The 23,777-nt window shown below is 37.7% G+C and overlaps 1 protein-coding gene across 1 annotated transcript; it reads left to right on the top strand.

Annotated features, from left to right (window-relative positions):
- The first annotated feature begins 312 nt into the window (after positions 1-312).
- Positions 313-23,627, top strand: LOC113061522 (early endosome antigen 1-like). Its single transcript, XM_026230685.1, has 29 exons — positions 313-476; positions 2,345-2,419; positions 3,143-3,255; positions 3,451-3,505; positions 3,644-3,715; positions 3,844-3,877; positions 4,176-4,280; positions 4,452-4,573; positions 4,713-4,868; positions 8,129-8,245; positions 10,430-10,768; positions 11,475-11,624; positions 11,889-12,008; positions 12,374-12,577; positions 12,669-12,869; positions 14,086-14,199; positions 14,316-14,471; positions 14,780-14,919; positions 15,176-15,506; positions 15,614-15,715; positions 15,809-16,003; positions 16,348-16,530; positions 16,600-16,785; positions 17,044-17,175; positions 17,811-17,996; positions 18,101-18,339; positions 18,420-18,540; positions 18,662-18,760; positions 21,032-23,627. The coding sequence occupies exons 1-29, from the start codon at positions 453-455 to the stop codon at positions 21,152-21,154; spliced, it is 4,194 nt and encodes a 1,397-aa protein (XP_026086470.1). The 5' UTR covers positions 313-452; the 3' UTR covers positions 21,155-23,627.
- The last annotated feature ends 150 nt before the right edge of the window (positions 23,628-23,777 follow it).

Raw genomic sequence — 23,777 nt, 5'->3', positions numbered from 1 at the left:
CATACTGTAGTATATTTATCTGGTTTTCGAATACGTGTTTACTTCAACAATGTTTGTAATGTTGAGATTTAAAAAAAAAAAAAAATCCTGATTGGGAAAAAAAATGAATGGGGAATATACTTCCGGAATCGAGGCCACTAAAATTTGGGCGGTCACTGTTGCGCTCCATTCCGATAAGTCCCGCCTTTGACCTAATATATCTTTCCAATGATTGGCGGACGCTCCTTACAGACAGCCAAATATTGGCCGTCTTAGAAGCCATTCACACAAGCGGTCCAATCATAGCAAACATTGCTTAGGTGAAGGGCGGGACTTAGTGGAAAACGGGTGGGCTCGTACAGCAGCAGCAGTGTGTGTCTGCAGGTGTCAATAACAACACATTAAAACACACTCGTTTGTACAAAACTTTTAAGATTTTATTTTTCATAGTTCTAGCCAGATAAAGGACTATAATGCTAAGACGAATATTACAGATGGTGAGTGAAATACACACAGACACTCGTTCAGTTGTTTGTGAGTTGTACGTTAGCTCGTCGGGCCTGACACTGAATGATGGCCTTGTGCAAAATTGAGTAATAATGGCTTTTCGCTTCTGGTTTCTTGAGGACAGTCTCAAATCGAGAGAGCAGAATATCTGTTTTGTTCTTCGGGAATATTAAATATCCTGATAATATAATTCTGCGTAAATGTTGACATGCAGACTGATCTGTTAGCCTGTTAGCGGGCTACATAGCTTTGCTCAATAAGTCGTGTCACTAACGACAAGCAATGACAATGTTTCAGCTGTAAGTTAGTCATCAAGCAGCTGACAGCACAGAAATACCGTTATTTCTGCTTAATATTCCTGTAAACTCTGATCTTAATGATTGTCAGTTTTCATGTTAAGTCCAGTTATGTTCAATTAGCACTGATTGCTGCCACCATCCAGCAATTCACTGGATCATTGAATGCTTCTCTTCTTCAGTCATGTAACATGAGCTAATGGATCTATCATAATTTTTTATGGTAGATACCATGGTATACTAATCTACCATTGTAAAATAATCTGTTTTTGTTGTTGTTGTTGTTGTTTGCCATGTGCTGTGGTGTGTATACTTCAAAACATATAATATGTACACACACATACACACACACACACACATATATATATACGTAGAGAGAGAGAGAGAGATTGTTCTTATACCTTATCTTTTTGATAATAAAAATACAAATTTAAATATATTTTTAAAATATATTTATACAAATATTTTTTTATATTTATTATTGTGACGTTAGAGCTTAAAGTTATAAAACGTTTTTTATGATTCTTTGATGACTAGAAAATTCAAAAGAAAAGCTTTTATTGGAAATATAAATCTTTTGTAAAAGTATAAATGTCTTAATTTCTTTAAAAAGTTCTTACCCCATACTTTAGAACGATAGTGTATTTTAATTTTATTTTAACAAATATATATTTTAAATGTATCATTATTATGCAATTATTTATACATCTAAGATCTCGGTAGCATTTGCTGCACGGCCTTTAAAGTTCATTTATTTTAAATCATAACAAAACAGTATTTGCTCTGTAATAAAGTAAAAAAAGAAAAAGAAACTGCAAGACAGTAACAAGAATGAAGAGATAAAATGTTACCAAGTATCCTGAAAATAATGAAATGGTGCAAAAAAAAAAAAGGTTCTTAATAGTAGGTAATATTAAATAAAATGATGCAAAATAAAGGATCTTTTTCCCTTTGGCTTCAAAGTGACATGAATATTTGAATATTCTCATTGAATGAGAATTTGAACACCCTGCTTTTTTGGCTTACTGATTTTCGCATTGGGAAGGTGGCATATTTGAACAACTTTTTATTATAATAAAATTATATTTTGAAACAGGCCAATATATTATGTTGCAATGTGTCAAAGTTATTCTCTTTAACAAGTGGAAGGAAAGCTGAGAATGAGATCTAATAGGGATTAAAGAGCAGTTTCCAACCACTGTGACATCTTGTGATCTGACAGTAGGCACATATGAAATGTCAAGGGTGTATCAATGTTAGAGCACAGTATTGTTTGACATCATACTCTTCTCGCTTGCCAAGATCAAGGGAAACGTTAAACGCCCGTCCTGCTGAGTATAACAGTTTCAGCACGATGCATGTCCTCGTATGAATTTACACCTTGTGAATGACATGCAGTGAGCAGGCCAAACCAGCACTCAGTCTTGATCGCTGCCCAGAGACTTGATCAGCTGTGCCAGACCTGAATAGTGTGACATAATGAGATGAATTTTCTCACAGATGAAATCTGACTCAAATCCTTCCTTTCTCTTCTTCCTCTGTCCAAATCTTTGTGGAAATAGACTCCAGGGAAAGGAGGCTCCCAGAGCTCGGAGTCTGAGCAGCCGTCTGCTGATATGAATAATGAGTCCTCCGAGGTAAGCCGAATTCAATTTATGACCCTAACATATTAGTGCCTAAATGCCTCATTGCTTTAAAGTCTTTTCTCTCATTTGCTATCAAGTGATATGAGTGTTGTATTCAAGCCTGTTTTAGGAAAAAAAAAAATCAGTCAGAAGTTACAGTTCTGTCATCATTTACTCACTCAATTTTATTCTAAAACTAGATTTTGTTTCGAAATGAGAAGTTTATCGAAATACTCATGCTGCTCTTTTTTCATACAATGGAAGTGAATGGTGACCAGATGACATCAAGCTTTAGAACTGACAAAAATAAATCACCATTAAAATGAGTCCCTATTAGCCAAGTCTTAACATTATGGCTTTATGTGAGGAATCCCCCCCCCCCCCCCAAATGTAATATTTTTGAAACAAGAAATTGAAATGAAACCTCAGATTTTCTGTCCTTCCAGTGAAATAAGCTTTGGTTGCCTGAACATTCAATGGACAGAGAGAGACACATTCTGTGAGAATGGCTCTTTAATATGGAAATGTGTAGCATGAACGTCTCCCTTTGTGTTTGATGGAAGAAATAAAGTCATATTTGTATGGAATTAAATCAGGGTGGATAAAAGATGAAAGAATATTTTTGGATGAGCTCTCCCTTAACTCTCCTTTCAGTTACTGATGTTACGCTGCATGTTCTTTGCTGTTTGGTATCTTCGCCTGATTTCACTGTGCTGTTAATTTGTTTGTCCACAGGGCTTCATTTGTCCCCAGTGTATGAAGTCACATAACTCTGCTGAGGAGCTCTTCAAACATTATGAGGTGTTCCATGAGCCAGGAGACCAGCCGTCCCCCTTCAGCCCTGGCAGGTGGGCTTCTGTAATAATAAACCCTACTTGCTTCCTTTCCTGTCAGAGAAACTCAGTCTCTCAACCAGATAATCCAGCCAGCATTTTATTTAATCTTAAAGCGAACTATACAAAGACTTCAACATTACAGAAAGTCATATTGTTGGTCATTAATATGAAACATGTATAATAAAGGCTTTTGGTTTTCATGTTAAGGGAGGATCTAACCCTTCTTCGACAGGAGGTCCAAGATTTACAAGCTTCTCTGAAGGTATGATGCCTTCGGCTCTTACCCTTCTTATCTTATCGGCCTTAGTGTGCATGAAATGTGCATTACTCAGTAATGTCATTCCACTGGATATATGCATTGGGTTTCGAAATTGCTGATGTGCGATTGTGTTTTTTTCAGGAGGAACGCTGGTTTTCTGAGGAATTGAAAAAAGAATTAGACAAAGTACAAGGACATCTAGCAACTAACAAAGTAAATCCTTTGAAATGCTTGGTTGTTCAGACAGAGATCAGAGATGAATTAAGAAAAGTTTACACTTTTTAATGGTGTCTGTTGTCTACTGGATGTTGTTGTCTTACTTGCTGGTTGTTCGATTTTAGGGCTCACAGAGTGATGGTACTAGTGAAGAATCAGGTTAGTTGAGTAGTTTTGATTTTTTTTATTCTTTAAAGGAATGTACTGGGTTCAATAGGAATTAAACTCTACTAATAGCTCTGTTGCTTTACATTGATCGTCATATTAGCACTGGATATTTAAAGTTATACTATATACTGTAACAGCATTTTCATTTAATTAAAACTGAAGGGTTATCAAAATAATTTTCAGTGCAAATGCTGTCAACAGAGTTAATCTTGTATTGAATCCTGAACATACTTTTAAATGTTTAATGGTTTATTTTGTGACGTTGCAGTCAGTGTTTCTTTCTCCTCAGAGCTTGAGATAAGGCTCAACAAATCTGAGACCGAGAAGTTCAACATCAAACAGATGAAAGACTTGTTTGAACAGAAAGCTGCCCTGCTCGCAACTGAGATAGTTGGTAAGTTTTGCGGGAAAGTTCCTGCCTTTTAATATTTATGTGATGTTTAGAATGTTAAAATGTTTGTTTCTATATTTCTGATCATTAAAAAAAAGTGTCAGCTTAAGGTCAGTCGAAAATGAAATGAAATGAAATAAAATAAAATAATAAAATATGCCTCTCATATCCTAGACATCAAATCTCGTTATGATGAGGAGAAAAGCATGCGAGAAGCATTGGAGCAGAGGCTGGCCAATCTAAACCAAGATCTGCAAAAAGAGAAACAGGACAAGGAGAAATTGGCGGCAGAACTGGTAATGTCACATTTATTGTCTCCTGATAATTAAAAAAATAAGTTTGCATCGTCTCAGCTGCTGCCGCCCATACCTCATCAACCTCTTAACTCATCGGTCTCTCCTGGCTCAATCCTGTCTGTCTTTGGCTCTCCTCCAGCTACAGAGGCCTGGAGTGGAAGACGTGGAGGTGTTGAAGAAAGAGCTGGTGCAGGTGCAGACGCTCATGGATAACATGACCCGTGAGAGGGAGGAGGAGTCCGAGCGCCTCAAGAGCCAATACGAACAGCTGCAGGCCAGCTTCACTACCTCACAGGTGAGCTTAAACCTGCTGTGACCTCGTCTGCGCTGTATAACTGACGTGAGGACAGAAGTTCCATGATGTTTTACAAACAGTCAAACTCTGCTGTGTGCCAGAATCAATAGCTCGTGAAGTCAGAGATAATGAAAGGGCATTTTGAGACCGCGACAATCAGCTGACCTTTGGATGGGTGCGCCGGTGACGTCACTTTGCCCATTGAAGTGAACCGAGATCACGAACGACTGCGTGCTGGATTAATTTACCCAAAAACTATAAAGGCGTTAAAATTCTCAAACTATTTCATACTGTCAGCTCCAAACATAATGTCGTGTCCGAACATGTTTGTTAAACATCTCAGGGTCACACTGACAGATTCCTGAGGTTAACTGTTAACCCATCGGCAGGCCCTCCCACCTCTGAGTGTTTCCTGTAAACATGCCTGTAATCGCCTGCACTTCTGACCTACAAATCGCTTTTCATTATATAAGGTTCCACAAGCAGAATATCTCTGGTCCATAGATCATTACAAACAGGTCGCTTGAGTTCACTTTTTTTTTCAGATATTTTGGTTTGACGTTTTGTAATTCAAAGGCTGCCATCTAGTGACTGTATAAGAAAATGTTAAAGTTGCTGATATCATTCTTTGCCATATGCCTCCATAAATGTATTGGTTTAAAGTGTCTGTGTTTCAGACCCTAGAGAGCTGTTCCTCACATGAATCACACACAAAGTGTGAGAACTTCATTTTGAACTGATGTATTCTTTCCATACTCTTTAAAACGTGAAAAAACAGTTACACAACTGTTCAAAAGTCTCTTCTGCTAACCAAGGTTGCATTCATTTGATCAAAAATACAGTAAATCAGTAATCTTGTGAAACATCATTAAAGTTTAATGTGAGTGTCTTATTAGATTTTAAAATGTTATTTATTCTCAGGTTGGGCGTTTTCCGCAAATATCACATTCAAATATTTGAGCTCACAAAAAAACAATATTCGAATATTCGTTTATTTAAATTAAGTTTAATGAGACATACGTTATTTTTCAGCAACATTTATTGTTTCCCGTTATTTTTGAACAAGCTTACACACAATAAGCTTGAACATTACACATCGTGTTTTGTAGCTGAAAACCTTTAACAATGCGTGCAAACAAACAAAAGTACAGATTAGAAGCAAAAAAAAAAAAAGGGGGACAAAGAAAAAACGTAAAGCAGCCTGCAGCAAATAGGCTATGGTACAGAATGTAGTTTACACTTAACTTTGAAACTTTGAAACTGTCAGCAAAGCCAGCTTTTTTTTTTTCTGTTGTTTTACATGTTCTTGTTAAGAAACATGGGCATGTAAACATGCCCATTGTCTGTTAACAATAAGGCCGGCCGCGGAGAAAACGCTCTGACGGCACAGACGTTGACGGGACTCACAAATAACAGTGTGCTAAGCGAATAAGTTTTGTGAAGCGCTTCGTGTTTTCGTTTCACCACTGAATGGGATCCTCATCTGGTGGAATACATGGCTCCAGCAAGAACTGTTCTCAGCTGGACTCTCTGTAATCATCGCTGAAGAACTGGCTCTGCCTTTTCCAACAAGTGGGCACTGTATCCTCTTCATCGTTGGTGACGGCGGCTGCATCCGCACCACTTGCATCAAGGAAAATGTTCTGATAATGTTCAAAAAAGGTTTTTTTTTTTTTTTTTACTTCTCTCATGTTTTCATCGAGAAACCTGAGATATTTGTGGCGAGGGTTTAGGGCGGATGCGAGAAGAAGAGTTTTCACTGCATTCTCCAAGTTAGTGGTGTTTATTTGTTGCTTGAGAGATGCCGTAACAATGTTCTTCAATTCAGTCACTTTCTGTGATTCTCAACGGCATATTTGAAGTACTGTAGAAGATTGCAGTTCTTATTCATTAATTAATAATTTTTGCTTGCATACATCTTCAAATATGCTGTGGAAAATCACAGAAAGTGACCGAATTAGGTTTTATTGTGGACTTTTTTTTCTATGGCAAGCAAAAATATAGTGAAATTCGAATATCATTTTTATTTATCGAATAATTAGAGCAGAACGAATATTCAAATATCCGTACACACCCCTAATTTATTCCTTTAATTGTGGAACTAATTTTTTTTAGCCGCCTTCTGACTGCCCCATTGAATGCCAAGTAAATAACAGTGTCAAGGTCCATAAAAGATATGAAAGTCGTCGTCAGAATACTGCATTGCTTCATAACGTTACAGTTGAAACACTGATGGCAGATGGACTATTCTGATGACATCTTTCATACTTTTCTGGACCTTGACAGTGTAACTTACTTGGCAGTCTATGGGACAGTCACAAGCCTCCCGGTTTGTATTCAAAATATCGAATCGAACAAAGCTTTATGGGTTTGGAACGACATCGGGATAAGTGATTAATTACTAAATGTTAATTTTGGGCTGGAGTAACCATTTAACTTTTTTTTTTTTTTTTTTTTTTTTTTTGGAAACTGTGATACACTTTTTTAGAACCGCTTTTATTTCAAAGAAATATTTCATAACAATGCTGAATCTTTGCTATGACTTTTAATCAATTTAATGTGTCCTGACCGAATAAAAGAAAAAATTAAAAGAAACAAAAAAATCTTACTGACCCCAGACTTAGTGTCTCTATGTTATACTTAACATCAGAAGTATGCCTTAAACACCTTCTAGGTAGCTAGCGCCAGAGTTTGAAACATACAGTATACTACATAGGCTATAGTCTATATAGTGTTTTGCCCCAAATTCCTTGTCATAACCATTAGACTCAGTGTATTGGCTCCTCTGCCTCCTCACCTCACCTCACTGGTCTGTGTTTGTGTGTCCTTTTCCCTTGTTCACCTTTCACTTAACTCTGAACCTTTTTTGCTTGCTCTTGGAGATTCATAAACTAGAGGTAACAATTTTTTTCTTTTGAATGCCTCGGTGTCATGTTTTTCATTATTTTTGTTTAGAAAATGTAAGTTATTGTGCAACACTAAAGAAGCCTGTCTTAATGTCTATGCTCTTTTATGTTCTTCATGTCATCAGTTTTAGAATTTCTAGCCCCATTCTCCACCATAATATAATGTTCTTTTCATTTCATCCAATGGTGAAACGCATTATACGATGAAATTATTCTTTTCTCGCTCTCTTGTTTTGCCATGTGCAAAAATATCAGACTATAGCCAGAGTAGATTGCATATTTAAATTGAAGCGAGCATAAATGACACTAGACTTGTTTGCTTTGGCGATTTCACATTTGCATGCTTGTTTATAGACAACAATTGGTCAGTTGAAGGCAGAACTGGAGAAGGGTCCTCAGGAGGCAGCGGTCTACACCCAGCAGATCCACCAATTACAGAGCAGCATGAACAACTTCCAGCAGCAGACCCAGGTAACACTCACATGCATAAACATTTGGAGATATGTTGTGGCTAGAGTTACTAGACCACCCTAAGCAACAAGGCATGTGCTGTATGCTCACAGCAAATCCAGCTGTATATTTTAATGGCCTACTTTACAGCTCCACAGAACACATGCCAGTGCTGACTATGTTGAGACCCACTTCCAAATATAAGTTTACTGTACCGCCGTTTACAAGCGTCCCCAGCTGGCTTTCAGGAAATGGCCCAAAACATTTCATAGGAAGCTTCTTGGGCTGCTGGCCCCACGTGTTCATTCCAAAGTCGCCCCATAGACCTGTCAGCACACCATGTGTTTTGATTGGCCATTAAAGAGTGTTGACATACACCTCACAGATGATGTGTAATTAAAGCAGCATGGGTTGATTCATCTCGTGCATGTTGTGGAGGTCAGAGCGATATATGGCCACAGGTAAAGACCCACGGCTCTCTAGTCCATGTTTCAGGTTGTCAAAACAGGATTAAGAGATTAGACTCCAAAGGTGGTCTGGCTTCTGAAAAATGTGGATTAAGGTACTGATGGGAAGTGAAATAGTGGCGATTAAGGGGTCATTAATAGAACCATCCCTGTGAAGTGTCCTGCAGGATAAATATAAATAATAATTTCAAGTTCAAAAGGAAGATGCATTCAAGGACAGGAATAAGCAAGAGCGCAAACTTAAAGTGACCAATTTGTTTTATTGGTAAAACTTCAAAATAAAGTTTAATTTAACATTAGTTAATGCATTGTGTATCAGGAATGAAAAGTGAATGATTATTACGGAATATTATTTATTTTGTACTGTATATATTATTTATGTAATATATAATCTAGGTCAGTGGTTCCCAACCTTTTTGGATAAAAGCGTCTGCTAAATGAATACATTTTCAACTCACGGCCTACACAACCAAACATATGTTTGCGCGGCCCACTGCAACAAAATTAACTGACCCCGCTATTGTTGGGTTAATAACTTAGTACTCAGATGCTAGATTGTTAACTGTCTGTATTGAATGGATGCTAGATTGTTAACTGTCTGTATTGAATGAACTGGCAATGAACAGAAAATAACTCTGGCTGCATGGCACCGCTTGGCACAACTGCTGTTGTTCTGTAGCATATCCAGCAAAAATATCTAAGATAAATTGGCGGTTTATTCTTAAACCAATCAGTGAGCTTGAATAATGGAAGCATAGTTACAGTTTCATATTTATTTTTGTTATTTAATTATACGAAATTATGTTTTTATGTTATGAATCAGACATTTTTACATATATGAACAATATTATTATTTATTTTAATAGTTATTGGCAATACCATTGTGACCCACTAGTGGGCAGCGGGATTTGAAAACCACTGATCAAGGTCATGTTAATATATAAAAATAATGTTAAATCCTATAAATATGCCATTGTTCATTGTTTCATAATAGATTAACTAAGTAATAATTATATGCAACCAAAAATGTTTCTGATGCTAGATTAATGTGAATGTTTTGTTTTTTACAAATGTTGTAAAATTGTAATTCATTAATAGTTTATTAATTGTATTTATTTTCTCGTTCTCTCTCTCTATATATATTAATATACAAGCAGGCATTGTTAATATTAAATTATATAACATTATTTATTTTTAATAATTAAGACATTTTGCAGTCCTCTTGGAAGTTTCAAAGACTGCAAGTAGGTTTTGGTTGAGAACCACTGCTCTAAAGTACTGGAGGCAGGGGCCTAGAAAAAAGAAAGTCATACAGGTTAGCTTGAGTTAATGTTGACATTTTCAGTTTTGGGTGAACTATCCCTTTAAGACTCTTTTGTACACTTGAAGGACCAAATAAAAAGGGGCCAATACAAGAAGACACTGTTGACAGCATCTTATCTACTTTGTCATTTTAATAGCTGTCACTGACCAAGGTCACAACACAGATGCCCAGCCCTGCCCTCATAAAACTCTGCTCTCATAAGAGAGATCCCTGAGATATCCCAGATATTTGTTAGCATGCCACAACACTGTTATTTGGCATCTTATTGGAATTTGATACTCTGTACAGTGTGCAAAGGCTTGTCTGAAAAATCTATTATTATGAATTGTCATAAAAAGACAATACATTTTGTATAATCATCATCATAAAAAAACTGAATGGCAATAAACATCTAATCATTCTGTCACTCCTTAGCTTTTGACAGAAAAGTTATCTCGTAAGGAGAAGGAGAGTCAGGAACTTGAAGAGCGTCTGGGTCAGGAACAGGCTTCTAAGAAGAGTCTTCAGGCTAGTCTGCACCAGAAAGACCTGGAGCTCCAGGAGAGCCAAGCCAGGGTGTCATCAGGAGAGGCAGCCCTGAGTCGGGCCCAGGCTGAACTAACTGAACGTGGGGAGGAGGCGGCACGACTCAGGCGGGAACTTGGCGAGCTGGAGAAGGACCACCAGGATTTGAAGGCAGAGAGGAAACAACTTCAACAGCAGAGAGAGGATAAAGAAAACCAGGGCCTGCAGCAGCAAAGTGAGATCAGCCAGGTCAGTAAAGAAAATGACAAAAAAAACAACAACACTATAACAACAATACACCCAGAATTCGAATCAGTTCCATCCATCTATCCATCATTTAGTTCAGAATCAAATTCATCAGGGTTAGAATCAGAATCAAATCAAAGAACTCTCCTAAGTGCATCCTTCTGAGCTCGTTCCCAAGCAGGTGCGTGAGGCATCATCGTCTTCTTTTTGGTTTATGGCGGATCGCAGACTTATAATGCCAGGTGAGGTCGGCCGGGATGTGCATACCAAGGAACTTAAAGCTCTGTCAGATGCTGAACCTCCTTCTTGTAGGCTATCTCATTATTGTCTGTTATTAGTCCTACTATAGGGGTTTCATTAGAAAACTTGACAATGGTGTTGGAAGAATGGATGGGGGAGCGGTCGAGTGTGAAGAACGACTAGAGGAGGGGGCTGAGGACACACCCCTGTGGTGTGCCAGTGATTGGGATGAGAGTGGATGATGTGTGACCTCCCATTCTAACACTCTTGGGTCGGTTGCTTAGAAAGTCCAGTATCCACATGCACAGTGAGCTGCCTAGTCTCAGATTTGTGAGGGAACCAGTTTGTGAGGGGAGACCGTTATCCATAAACAGCATTCTTACATAATTGTGCTGATCAGGTGTGTAAGTTCTGTGTGAAGATTTGTACTTGTATTGTAATCAGGGTATCATATTTCCATCCTCTCTAGTTGCATGCAAAGCTGCTGGAAACTGAGCGCCAGTTGGGGGAGCTGCAAGGCCGGCTGAAAGAGCAGAGACAGCTATCTGGCGAGAAACTCAAAGATCGGGAGCAGCAGGTGGCAGACTTGCAGCTTAAACTGTCCCGCTTGGAGGAACAGGTAAAGACAAAAAATGGCTGATCGTTACGTATATCACAACACTGTACATACAAGACGGAAGACTTGGACCACATGACTGCAGTAAAGCACACTATGAGTAATTACTGCGTTTTAATTGGTCTGGGTTTTGCACGTAAGCATGCATTATGAAAGTATTATTATCATGGTGGGCTTGAGTGTGTTGTTTTCACTTTTAACCACTGCACTTGTCTCTCTCTCTCTCTTTCTCTGTGACTGTACGTATCTATGATTATGTGCGTGTAGTTAAAGGAGAGCTCTACAAAGTCTACTGACCTGCAGCTTCAGCTGGACAAATCCAAACAGCAGCACCAAGAGATACAAACACTTCAACAGAGCACTAATGGCAAACTTAGAGAAGCGCAGGTAAACAGAACTGTAGGATCTCATTAAGTGTTCCATCAGTGGAGTTAAAAAAAAAAAGCAATATTTGCTTTACTGTTCAGAAAAATAAATGTAAATTTTTAGACTGTATTTATTCAAACATACAGTAAACAAGTAATATTGAGAAATATGAATACAGTACATTACATTAAATTAAATGTATTCCTGTCATGCTAAAGCTGTAATTTCACCAGCCATTACTGCAGTCTTCAGTGTCACACGATCTTTCAGAAATCATGCTAATATGCTGATTTGGTTTTCAAGAATCATTTAAAAAATTTAAGTGGTGCTGCTTAATATTTTGTGAATATATGACTTATACATGTTCCTTTGACGTCCTCATGCAGAACGACCTGGAGCAGGTGTTGCGTCAGATCGGGGACAAGGACCAGAAGATCCAGAATCTTGAAGCTCTGCTGCAGAAGAGCAAGGACAGCGTGAGCCAGCTGGAAGCAGAGAGAGAGGATCTGTGTGCTAAGATCCAGGCCGGTCAAGGAGAGGCAGCTGTGCTGAACCAACTAAAAGAGAAAAATCACTCACTACAGGGACAGGTGCTGGAAACTGGACTAGTATGACTACACACTCCCACTCTTTGAACAGGGAGGAAGCTCAATCTAGTTTTTCACCTATGTGTTAATTCAGATTGCGCAGCTTACCGACAAGCTCAAAAACCAGTCAGAGAGCCACAAACAGGCTCAGGACAACCTTCATGAGCAGGTGCAGGAGCAGAAGACCCATCTGCGTTCAGCACAAGACCGCTGCCAGAGCCTAGAGACCACCATCTCTGAGCTTACCACACAGCTCACAGAGAGCAAAGAGAAGATTGCCCAGCTAGACACACAGGTACTTGTGTTGTGTTTGTTCGGTATTATTTAAAATAACAATTAATGCAAACATGAAAATTATGCCTTTTTCTGACCAGTTGTTATTGTTTACTAAAACAAAAATGATTTAGTTTTCATTAATTGCAGGGGTCGAAGTTATCTGGCACCATGCCGGATCTCAGGCGTGCGATGTTTGTCTGCGGGAATAAAAAAAAGTTGTCCATTTAAAAAACACGTGTTGATACAACCTTCGAGTTCATAAATTCGTCTACCAATGTATGAGAGGAACACAGCTTTCACTCTCAACCAAACTAACACTACTAGCCAATCAGAAGTTTTTGCTCTTATAAACAGGAGATGCCCATTAGCTGATGATTGGAAAAGAAGCCTTGGTCTCGAGCGCGACGCATTGAAAAAGCTGTGAGGCACAATGGTCAAATATTTCCATCTAGCATCGTATTGACATGATATATTTCCAGAAGGAATTTACCGTTTAAATAAACGTTGTTGGCGCCCTCTGCAGGTATTTGTTATAATATTGGCATATTAAATTGTGTATTGAACAGTGTTGTTCAATAAAACCATGTACTTGGTTTTGATACGTTATTTGAGTCCAATTATTATTGCCTCATCATTACTTTATATATAAATAAAGTCACATTAAAGCATGTTTACTGTCAAGGGCTAATGGCAGATACGTTACTAATTAGTTTCAAGGAAAATAATTATCTTTTTTTTGTTTGCCAAATATGTATGTGTCTGCCCCTGCAAGCCCCAGAAAAAAATGTTGAGGCTCAGGATTTATTTTTTTTTTTTTTTGCTTTAACCCCTGTAATTGTAATAAAGCTCAAATTAATATTATATGAAAAACTTAAATGTATAGTATAATAAATAACTAATAAAAATGACAAAAGCACAAAACTATTTGCTAAAACTTTAACAAAAATAAAATTATAATGGAAAATAAAGAATAAAAAGACTATTTACGAATGTAATAAATACTAAAGTAGTGTAAATATAATAATAAATACTAGTTTCTGTCTTAATTTCTTCACCCCATCTCGTTCTAACCCAATTTTCTGTGAACCATTCCTTTAATGCAAATTGACATTTACATAGCTTTTAAATTCTAGTTTTTATTATTTATTTATTTTATTAATATTTAATAATTGTCACCAAATTAAGTATTAAAAGAAACACTATTAAAGTTTATACATTACTTTTTTGTGTTTTAGCTAAAAGCCAAGACTGAGATGCTGTTGTCTGCCGAAGCAGCTAAAAATGCTCAGAGAGCTGACTTGGAGAACCACCTAGAGACTGCCCAGAATGCATTGCAAGATAAGCAACACGTATGTACCATTGCTTTGACGAAATTTGAACCTAGTGTATTTATATCAGTCAAATGCTAGAGTGTGTCATTTTGTTGGAGGTTCACAGATTCAGTTTTTGTTGCGTGTCCCTGCAGGAGTTGAGTAAATTGCTGACTCAGCTGGAGGAGCAGGGCCGCAGGCTGCAGGAGAAGCAGGAGCACTGCTCTCAGCTGGAGACCAGTCTGAAGGACGGCAGAGACAATCTGCTGACTGCGGAGCAGAGGATCGAGACTCTGGAGACCCAAACAAAGGTCAGCGTCACTGCAGCACATTTCTGCTTTGCTTTGTCATCTTGACTTCATTTAAAAAATGTTACAGGCCTGTTGCGATATGTTAGAGATATCAAATGACAAGAAAGCAGTCTTTCAGAAAGCAGATTTATTTCTTTGCTTTTCGTTATTGACTTTTTGCTTACAATGAATTACTTGGAAAAATGTGCAATGTTTACTTGATTGAGAAATGCTTGAAAAGCCACACACCATTGTTATATCAGAATCTTTTAATATGAATTGTATTACAAGGAAATGTCTGGGATGTAATGTGTTTTTGTCTAATATAGAAAGCCGAGGTAGAGTTAACTGAACTCCGCTCTGGAAGGGAACAGGCTCAGAAAGAGCAGCAGATGCTGAAGCAGCAGATCAGTGAGCTGGAGATGAAGACGAAGGAGCTGAACCGTCTTTTAGACTCTGAGAAACAAGGGTAGATACTTCATATGGAAAAAGTCTTCTGGGAGACTGGAGTGAAATTTAGCTTCGCTATCACAGGAATACATTACATTTTTAAATATTTTAAAATAGAAAAACATTTAAAATATTATTTTACTATATCTTTGATCAAATAAATGTATCTTTGGTGAGCATAAGAGACAATACAAATTACTGACTCCACACGTCTGATCTAATATGTATAGAACACGGTTGTGACATGAGGATTTTCCCTTTCCTTTCTGTCTCAGAGCTGCCACACAGCAAGAGGAGCTGAAGAAGAAAACATCAGCCCTCTCCGAAACAAGACAACAGCTGGAGAAGGCGGAGCAGGAGCGTGGAACCCTGCAGGCGAGCCTGGATAAACTGTCTCAGGAGGGTCAGAAGCGGCAAGCAGAGCTGGACAAGAAAGTCCAGGGTCTGAGCACAGATCTTAAGAAAGCTCAGGAGGAGAAGGAAGCTCTGACTAAAGAAATGGCCACGGTGAAAGAGGCTCTGAGCAAAGCTTCGAAAGCTCTCAAAGAGAGCCAGACTAAATTAGAGGCAGAGAAGAAGAGCAGCAAGGCCACTATGGACGAGAAGGTGAGGATTTTGGCCAGTTGTGTATGTTTCAAAATAAAGTCAATTTCTTTACTTTCATGCAAACATTTTCACAGAAATTTAAATATCAACCTTTCTCTGATTTGTAGGAGAAGCTTTATCAGAAAGCACAGCAAGAGCTTCAGAAAAACACAGAGACTGCTTCTAAAGAGCTCAGCCATGTCAAAGGTCAACTTGAGAAATCAATAGAGGTAAGTACAACTCCATGTTTTTTCTTCAAAGAAGCATTTATTTCGAACTTTATGTAAACCCATGATTTTTTGCAATTATGTTGAACCTTTTAGGCAGAAAAGGGCCTTCAGTCTCAGCTGACCGCACTGAACACTCAACTGAAGCAGTCTCAAGATACACTGAAAGAGAAGGAAAACAGTGTACAGCAGCTACAGGCAGAGCTGAAGACCTCACAGGGGTCCTTCAGCCAGGAAGTGAAAAAAATGAAGGCACAAGTTTCCGAGCTGCAGACTTCCCTCACTACAAAGGCACATAGAGTTTCCTTACTCCATTATGTGTCATAAAATCCACATAAATTATCTTATATTCTCTCATTTCCTGTTCTTAAATGGAGAGTTCATCTACAAATGAACGTTCTGTCATAATTTAATCTCCCTCATGTCGTTCCAAATCTGTATACCTGATTCTGTGGAACATTAAGATATTTTTAAGAATATTGATAACCAAATAATTTTGGTTCTTTGATGCTTGGAATTTTTTTTTTTTTTTTTTTAAGATGAGTAAATGATGACATGATTTCATTTCTGAGTGGACTGCCGTGCTTTTAGACATTTTCTGACTTTATCTGTGAATAAACTGAATTGTCTTTCAGACTGAAGAGGAGGCAAAGCTGAAGGAGCAGGTGACCGCATTGTCTAAAGATCTGAACTCCGAGAAGAATCGCTGTGCAGAGCTGCAGAAGACCAGCGACGGCACCAAAGAGAGGCTCGCCGCCCTTCAGTCCGATTACTACGGCAAAGAATCGGAGCTCTCTGCTGTACGCCAGGACCTCAAGGTCTGTCTTATAAAGTATGTGTAATAATTACGTGAAGTTTCTGATTAATAGCTTGTGTTTGTCATGTAGGTGTGTGAGGAGAAGCTGGTTCTAGCTCAGGAGGAGATGGTGGCCAACAGGAACCAGCTCAGTGCTCACGAAACCCAGATCCAGGAGCTGAAGACGGGCCGCACAACGTTGGAGAAAGACCTCAGCAAGAGAGACGAGAAGATCAAACAGCAGACAGAGGCTCTACAGAAGCTCCAGAAACAACAGGTAACAAAATATGCTGCAGATTTCTTTAGATATAACCATTGTGTCCTTAAACAAGCCTTTGAACCACAGATGTTACGGAATATCTGTATCGTGTGGCTGTAAATAAAGCATCTGTTCCATTCGTTCTGTTGTGACCAGGAATTGTTATAACTTTAATTTGCTTACCAACACAAACATGGAGAATATTATTTCATTATGTTATTTCAGAATATTTCTGGAAATGTGGAGTTGTTCAGCTGACTGTGTCTTTTGTTTCAGGAACAAACCGAGGAGCATCTGAAGAAGGAGAAGGCTCAATACGAGGAGCTCAAAGAGTGCCAGAGCGCTCTGGAGAAGGACAAAAACAAACTGACTACTGATCTTAAAGCTCTGGCTGAGAAGAATGAGAAGGTCAGACTGATCACCTCTGACCCCAAATCACGTTTATGAATCATATGCACTATATGTTGTTTCACTGTAAAATACTTACTATTATTGTTACACTAATTTCCACAAAATATTAGTACTTTGAATGAATCCCATCAGTGTCCTAAAATAATAAATCTCAGTTCAGGGACCCCCATGATGAGACTTATTATTAATACTTAATAATGTCTGTCCAAAGTACTCATTTAATTTCACTAACCTATTTGTGTACATTTTCAGTTACTCAATAAAGTAGTTATAACAAGTCATATTTTTTATAATGGCATCGTGTTACTGAAATATTTAGCTTTTGAGGCTCCATTTATTTTATTTAAAAAAAAAATAACAGAAAAAACATTAATACTTTGAAATAGTATTACAATTTAAATTGTAGTATTAAAATTTTTATATTTGTAAAATATATTTAAAATATGCAAATGTTTTATGTTTATTCCTGTGATGGTGAAACAGAATTTTGAGTGATGAAGTCAGAATGATGACTTTTGGATTCCCATGAATTGTGTAGCATAGTTTGATGATCTAGGCTTATACCAAAAGCGTAACAGGTTCACATCCAGCTATGTTTATAACTGGCAGAATTGTTTGTATATCTCTCACAGGAGCTGAAGGAGCTCCTGGCAGCGAAGCAACTGTTGATCCAACAGAAGGTGGAGCAGCAGGGGAAGGTGGAGGCAGCTCAAGCATCTCTGGAGCAGGAACAGAGAGAGCATCAGAAGACCAGAGACTCCATCAAACAAAAACAGCAGCAGCTCAAAGCTGAGACGGACAAGCTACAGCTGCAACTGGTACTGACGAGATCAACTTTTTTTGTACATTTTTTATTGTTATTAATGATTAGCAAGTAACCTCTTTACATTCATACAAAAGTGACATTCTCTTCCCTTCTCAGGCTTCAGAAGTGAAGGCTAAAGAAGAGGTGGAGAAGCAGAGGGATGAGGCGGAGGTGAGGATGTCTATGCAGGTGGCAGCACTGAACGAGAACGTGGCGACGCTGAAGCGGGAGTGGCAGAGCAGCCAGAGGCGGGTGGGCGAGCTGGAGAAACAGACGGATGAACTGAGAGGGGAGATCGCTGTTTTGGAGGCCACCGTTCAGAACAACCAGGATGAGAGACGCGCACTTCTGGAGAGGTTTGATGGCTCTAGATCATTTTTGGTGCTCATTAAACATAGAAAAAGTGATGATCGCTTTCAATTTGATCCTTTTCCAGGTGTGTCCAGGGTGAGGGTGAGATCGAGAAGCTTCAGGCGAAGTTGGTGGAGATGCGCAGGAAGCTGGATGACACTACAGCCGCCATGCAGGAGCTTGGCCGGGAGAACCAGTCTTTACAGGTCAGACTTGACGCAAACCCCAGAATAACTGAAATGACTTTCAGTTTTGGTGATGTTTTGCATCTCTAGCTGAGCAAATTTTAGTTTTTAATAAAATGAGGCTCCTTTTTCCCTTTTCCAGATAAAACAGTCGCAGTCTCTCACACGAAAGTGGGCGGAAGATCACGAGGTGCAGAACTGTATGGCTTGTGGGAAGGGCTTCTCGGTCACTGTCAGAAAGGTCTGCATCATGTATACACACACGCTCACATTCTTATTTCATGAGGCAGCCGCTCGAATGGATCAAAGTATAAGATCAATAAAATGTTAATGATTTAAACTACTGATCCATGCGCCTGCTTTCAGAGGACTGTGATCACATGACATGGTGCATCACATTCGACCAGTAAAATATCTGATATTCTCAGGAAGTTATTGGCAGTTAGTCATTCTTACATCCACATCATAGTGTCTGTCATATTTATATTAGCCTAAAAAAGAAGGATTCTGAGTGTAACATTTTGAAGTTTAATAATAATTATTTTTTTTCTTCATTTGAATGATCTAATATCAATTCTTAAAACATCGGTATCGGCACACTACAAATAATACTTAATTATAATAATACTACTAGTAAAAAAATAAAGTTATAATAATAATAATAATAATAATGTTATAATAAATAATTGTTATTATTGTAATGTATTCATACAGATGCCTTACCAGCAGGACAGTTGACACACTACAAATAATGCTCCACATAATAATATTCAGATTATTATTATTATTATTGTCATTGGAAAAACACCTGATCTGTAGGACAGGAGGGTTAAGAAACACTCTACAAATAATGCTTCACTTACTAAACTAAACTGAACTAAACTAAACTGTAACATAACATATAACATAACATATAACGTAACAAACATATAACATAACAAACGTAAAACATAACATATAACGTAACAAACATAAAACAAAACATATAACGTAACAAACATATAACATAACAAACGTAAAACATAACATATAACGTAACAAACATAAAACATAACATAAAACGTAACAAACATATAACATAACAAACATAAAACATAACATATAACGTAACAAACATATAACATAAACGTATAACGTAACAAACATATAACATAAACATATAACGTAACAAACATATAACATATAACGTAAAAAACATATAACATAACATATAACATAACCAACATATAACATAATAATTCCATACAATACGATACAATACTATATAATAAATAAGGGTTAATGTACATCCAGGCGGTTATCTTAGAATAAACCCCGACAGGATCTTGTATAAAACTGAAGCAAATTATTCTGTTATAACAACTGGCTGGGTGTACATTATCCCGTTTATTACAGAGCTACTTGCCACGTCAGTAAATAATTAGACACAAAATATTGATTTGTGTTGAAATATTTGAATCCAAAGCTTCCGTGAACACAGGAGTTGCGAGCAAGCGTAAAGTTCAAACTAGACGGAAATTTAAGGGAAACGGTGCAGTCAAACCACTTATTACACAACATTTCACCACATAAATAATTAAGGCAATAAAAGATTTATTTAATTTAAAAGATGAAAATGTTGTAAAGTCTTACCAGTTTGTTTAGTTATCTTATAATCCATCGTAGCAAAATGGCACCAACTGCGTTTGTATGAAACGAGAGAGCGAGTCGGCAATAACAGGATGACAAAATTAAATAATTGAGTTTTAATATTTTATTAGCTAAACAAACACAAACTTCCACCAAGAAAAAACTGTTCCTAGAGTACAGCGCCGACTGCTGTTACCCGGATGAGCCTGTTTTATCAGCGTTTACCTGCTTATTACACGGCTAAAAAGATTTGTTTTTTACCATTTATTTTGAAATTAATGCTGAGGTCTTCCATTGTAACACGCAGTGGTTAAGTGTTTTCAGTCACAAGTTGGTGGCAGACAGTCAATGGTAGCGGGGTGACTCGTTAAGCATTTAAGTAATACCGGTTAATATAACTCGTGGTACACATATGAGTGGTGTGTTATTCAATTGGGCAGTGGTTGGGAATAACATACGGCTGGATGACACGATTGACCAATCAGAATCAAGTATTCCACAGAGCCATTTTTATTCTATTTATTTGTTTATTTTATTTTATTTTTTTCATTATTTTTAGTATGCCTCTGCATTGTGGAAATTTAACATTTTAGTTTTCCATACATAAAAAAACATGGATGGAAACGCATAAGAAGATTTTCCAAAATGTGCATCAAAAGTCACAAAGTTGTTTGAGCCAGAAATCTCTGAACCAGAATTTCTCCAAATGAACCAAATGGAAGTGTGAATCAGATCTTTATGATTGATTCTGTGCCATAACCAGCACAAACAATCCCAGCCTCTAACTTTCTCACATCCATTCCTTTCTATCTATCTGTGTGACATTGACTTAACTTAACCACCTGACCTGAATCATGACCCCTGTGTCTCTCTATTCCTCCAGCACCACTGTCGACACTGCGGCAACATCTTTTGTGCGGAGTGCTCTGCCCGCAACGCCATGACGCCCTCCTCCAAAAAGCCTGTCCGAGTGTGTGACAATTGCTATGATGAGCTCCAGGTCTGATTGCCCTCCCTCCCAAACCCGTCCCCTGCAGCCCTCTGTGCCCTGCTCACCCTGACCTTTCCCCAGAAAACACGAGCAACCAGGAGAGACCAGCTGAGGGCTGATGCAGAAGCTGCAGGGGCCACTGAGGAACAGCGTGTCATGGTGGTCACTTAATGCTGCCAATCAGATAGAGGTTACACTAAATTAAACCTGCCAGAACGGCTGTCCTCATCTGTCCAGTGCCTTTGCCACTCATGGGGCCACTTTCAGACCCAGAGGATTTAAAAGGGAGGGACCGCTTAAGCAGATGTATAATTTGTAATATAAAGATCAGTTCCTTATGAAAGTTTTTTGCTAAAGTACAGCAGCTTTGACACTCAGGATTGAGTTTTACATTGATGTCGTCATATAAAAGTCTCTAATGTAACATTAAGAAAAGGGGGGTGGGAAGGAATCGGAGTAGAACCAAAGCTGTTCGCAGGGTCCTTATTTGATATCATATTTGTAAGTAAATGTACAGACAAAAGAGGCACATGTGAATAATTCAGATATAACTGTCACTCTGTGGAGACTGTATCATTTGTCGTTCAGTGTGGGCATGTTCATAAGATATACGTACATACTTGCTTTGCTGCTCTTATGTCTGTTGAAATGAAACACTTGATTGGTTTGTTTTGCATTTATAACCTCACCAGTAGAACTTGGTGAATTATTTTAAAGATTTACACACACGAATATGTCTTTTTTTTGTTTCTTTTTATCAATTTGTACATGCTGGATGTACATGTCCTGCTTTTAAGCAATAACTGTGCATCAGGTGTGATTGTTTGTGTGCTAGTATATTGAAAATGAATGAAAGACCGCTGATTGTGTTTAGAATATCGGCTGCTACAGTTCTCTTCAATTTGAGCGGATTCTCTCATTCATGGCAAATCCAAGTTCTCACCATTTACAAACCTTCCAAACCTGTATGACAAACTTTGTATTGAGGAACAGAAAAATGACAACCATTGTATTTTTGTCCATACAAAATATTTAAAATAATCTTTTTTTTTCTTAGTTTTTTTAGTAGAACACAAGATAATTTGAAGAATATTGAAAGCCAAACAAAAGATTGTCTATACAATGGAAGTCAGTGGGAACTGAAACTATTTACTGACATTCTTTGAAATATCTTCTAATAAGTCTTGCTTTCTTTGTGCGTTTTGCAGATTACAAAAGAAGGTATTTTGAAGAATGTTGATGACCGAACTATTTCAGTTTACTTTGACTTCCATTCATTTTTTGTTCAAACAATAAAAGTCAATGAAGTTTAAAAGGTATTCTTCTGGATCCCATTGACTTCCACTGTAAGGACAAAAAAAACAGACATTTTTAAAAATATTTTCTTGTCATACAGGTTTGAATCGACATTAAGGTGAATACATGACACAATTTATATATTTTTGGTGAACTATTCCGTCATTGTAAGCGCTAAGTGTAGAGCTAAATGCGAGCGAGTGCAACTAACTTCTGTAAAGTATGCTTCACTGTATGCGATTTATACAGTAGCTACGTTTTGGTGTTTTCGCTCTGCTTAATCGGTTATAACGCAGCGGTCAGTTTGATTCTGGGGAATTGATTACTTCCTGTTTGTGTGGATAGATGGATTCAGGTTCATAACGATCTGTAGGTATCCCAGGAAGAATCATTAATGTCTCAGGATGTTTTGCGCTCATCACCATGATTTTAGAAAACCGAATATTAGCCCTTTAACGTGATTGTGGATGAAATGTGTGCTGCAGTCAAGAAGCCCCTCAGTGCCATATAACTGGTCAAAACCCTCCATCTGACATCACTTCCTGTTTTCTCTAACCATTAACAATGCTGTAATTATTAGCAATGTGTCTGTGCACATTCAGAAGAAAAGCAGGTTGTGCCTCTTGAAAATAAAGCTAATTTGTGAGCGCATATGCCGAGTGCATCACTTGTAGGTTTTTGCATCAGAACTACTCACTAACAGTACCTGTTTTATGGCTGTCATGAATTATTACTATTGATTGGCTCATATATCCAGCAGGGTGTTCCCATTCATGTTGTGGTGATGTGTTTGTGTGCCTTACAGTATGTCAAGGTTTGTTTCTATCACTCAATGCAGACATGTCTTAACAGGCAAAACCTGTCAAATACATGTTCATTCATTTAGAAGGATCCTACATATTTGTAATGTGAAAGCAGTATCTGAAATAGATGGAAGAAATCAACCAGAATATACTAAATACACAAAATAATAAATCTAAAAAGAAAAAAAAGTGCAAAATATCACCTACTGACAGTGATTTTTAAGGTTAATTGTTTTGTTTGCTGAAGGTCCGGGCTCAAATGAAGAACAGCTGAACTTCTTCATTACCTGAGATGTTTTGCTGTTGTGGGAGAAAAAATGTTCAGAAGTATTATGTGTTCAAATTTTCCATCATGTTTAAGAGTAAATAAACTAGCTGTTTCTATTTTCTTTCAGTGTCCTGCAGTGTTCATTATTATTATTTATATACTACTATAGTAGCAGTAGTAGTAGTAATAATGTTTTATTTTTAATATTATCATGTTTAAATTTAGTAAAAAAATAAATATAATCATTTTGTTGTGTTTTAGTAATTTTTTA

The sequence above is a fragment of the Carassius auratus genome, chromosome 43, assembly GCF_003368295.1.
Source record: "Carassius auratus strain Wakin chromosome 43, ASM336829v1, whole genome shotgun sequence".
Lineage (NCBI taxonomy): Eukaryota > Metazoa > Chordata > Actinopteri > Cypriniformes > Cyprinidae > Carassius > Carassius auratus.
Note: the sequence above shows the minus strand (reverse complement) of the source record. Positions and strands in the feature narration are given on the sequence as shown.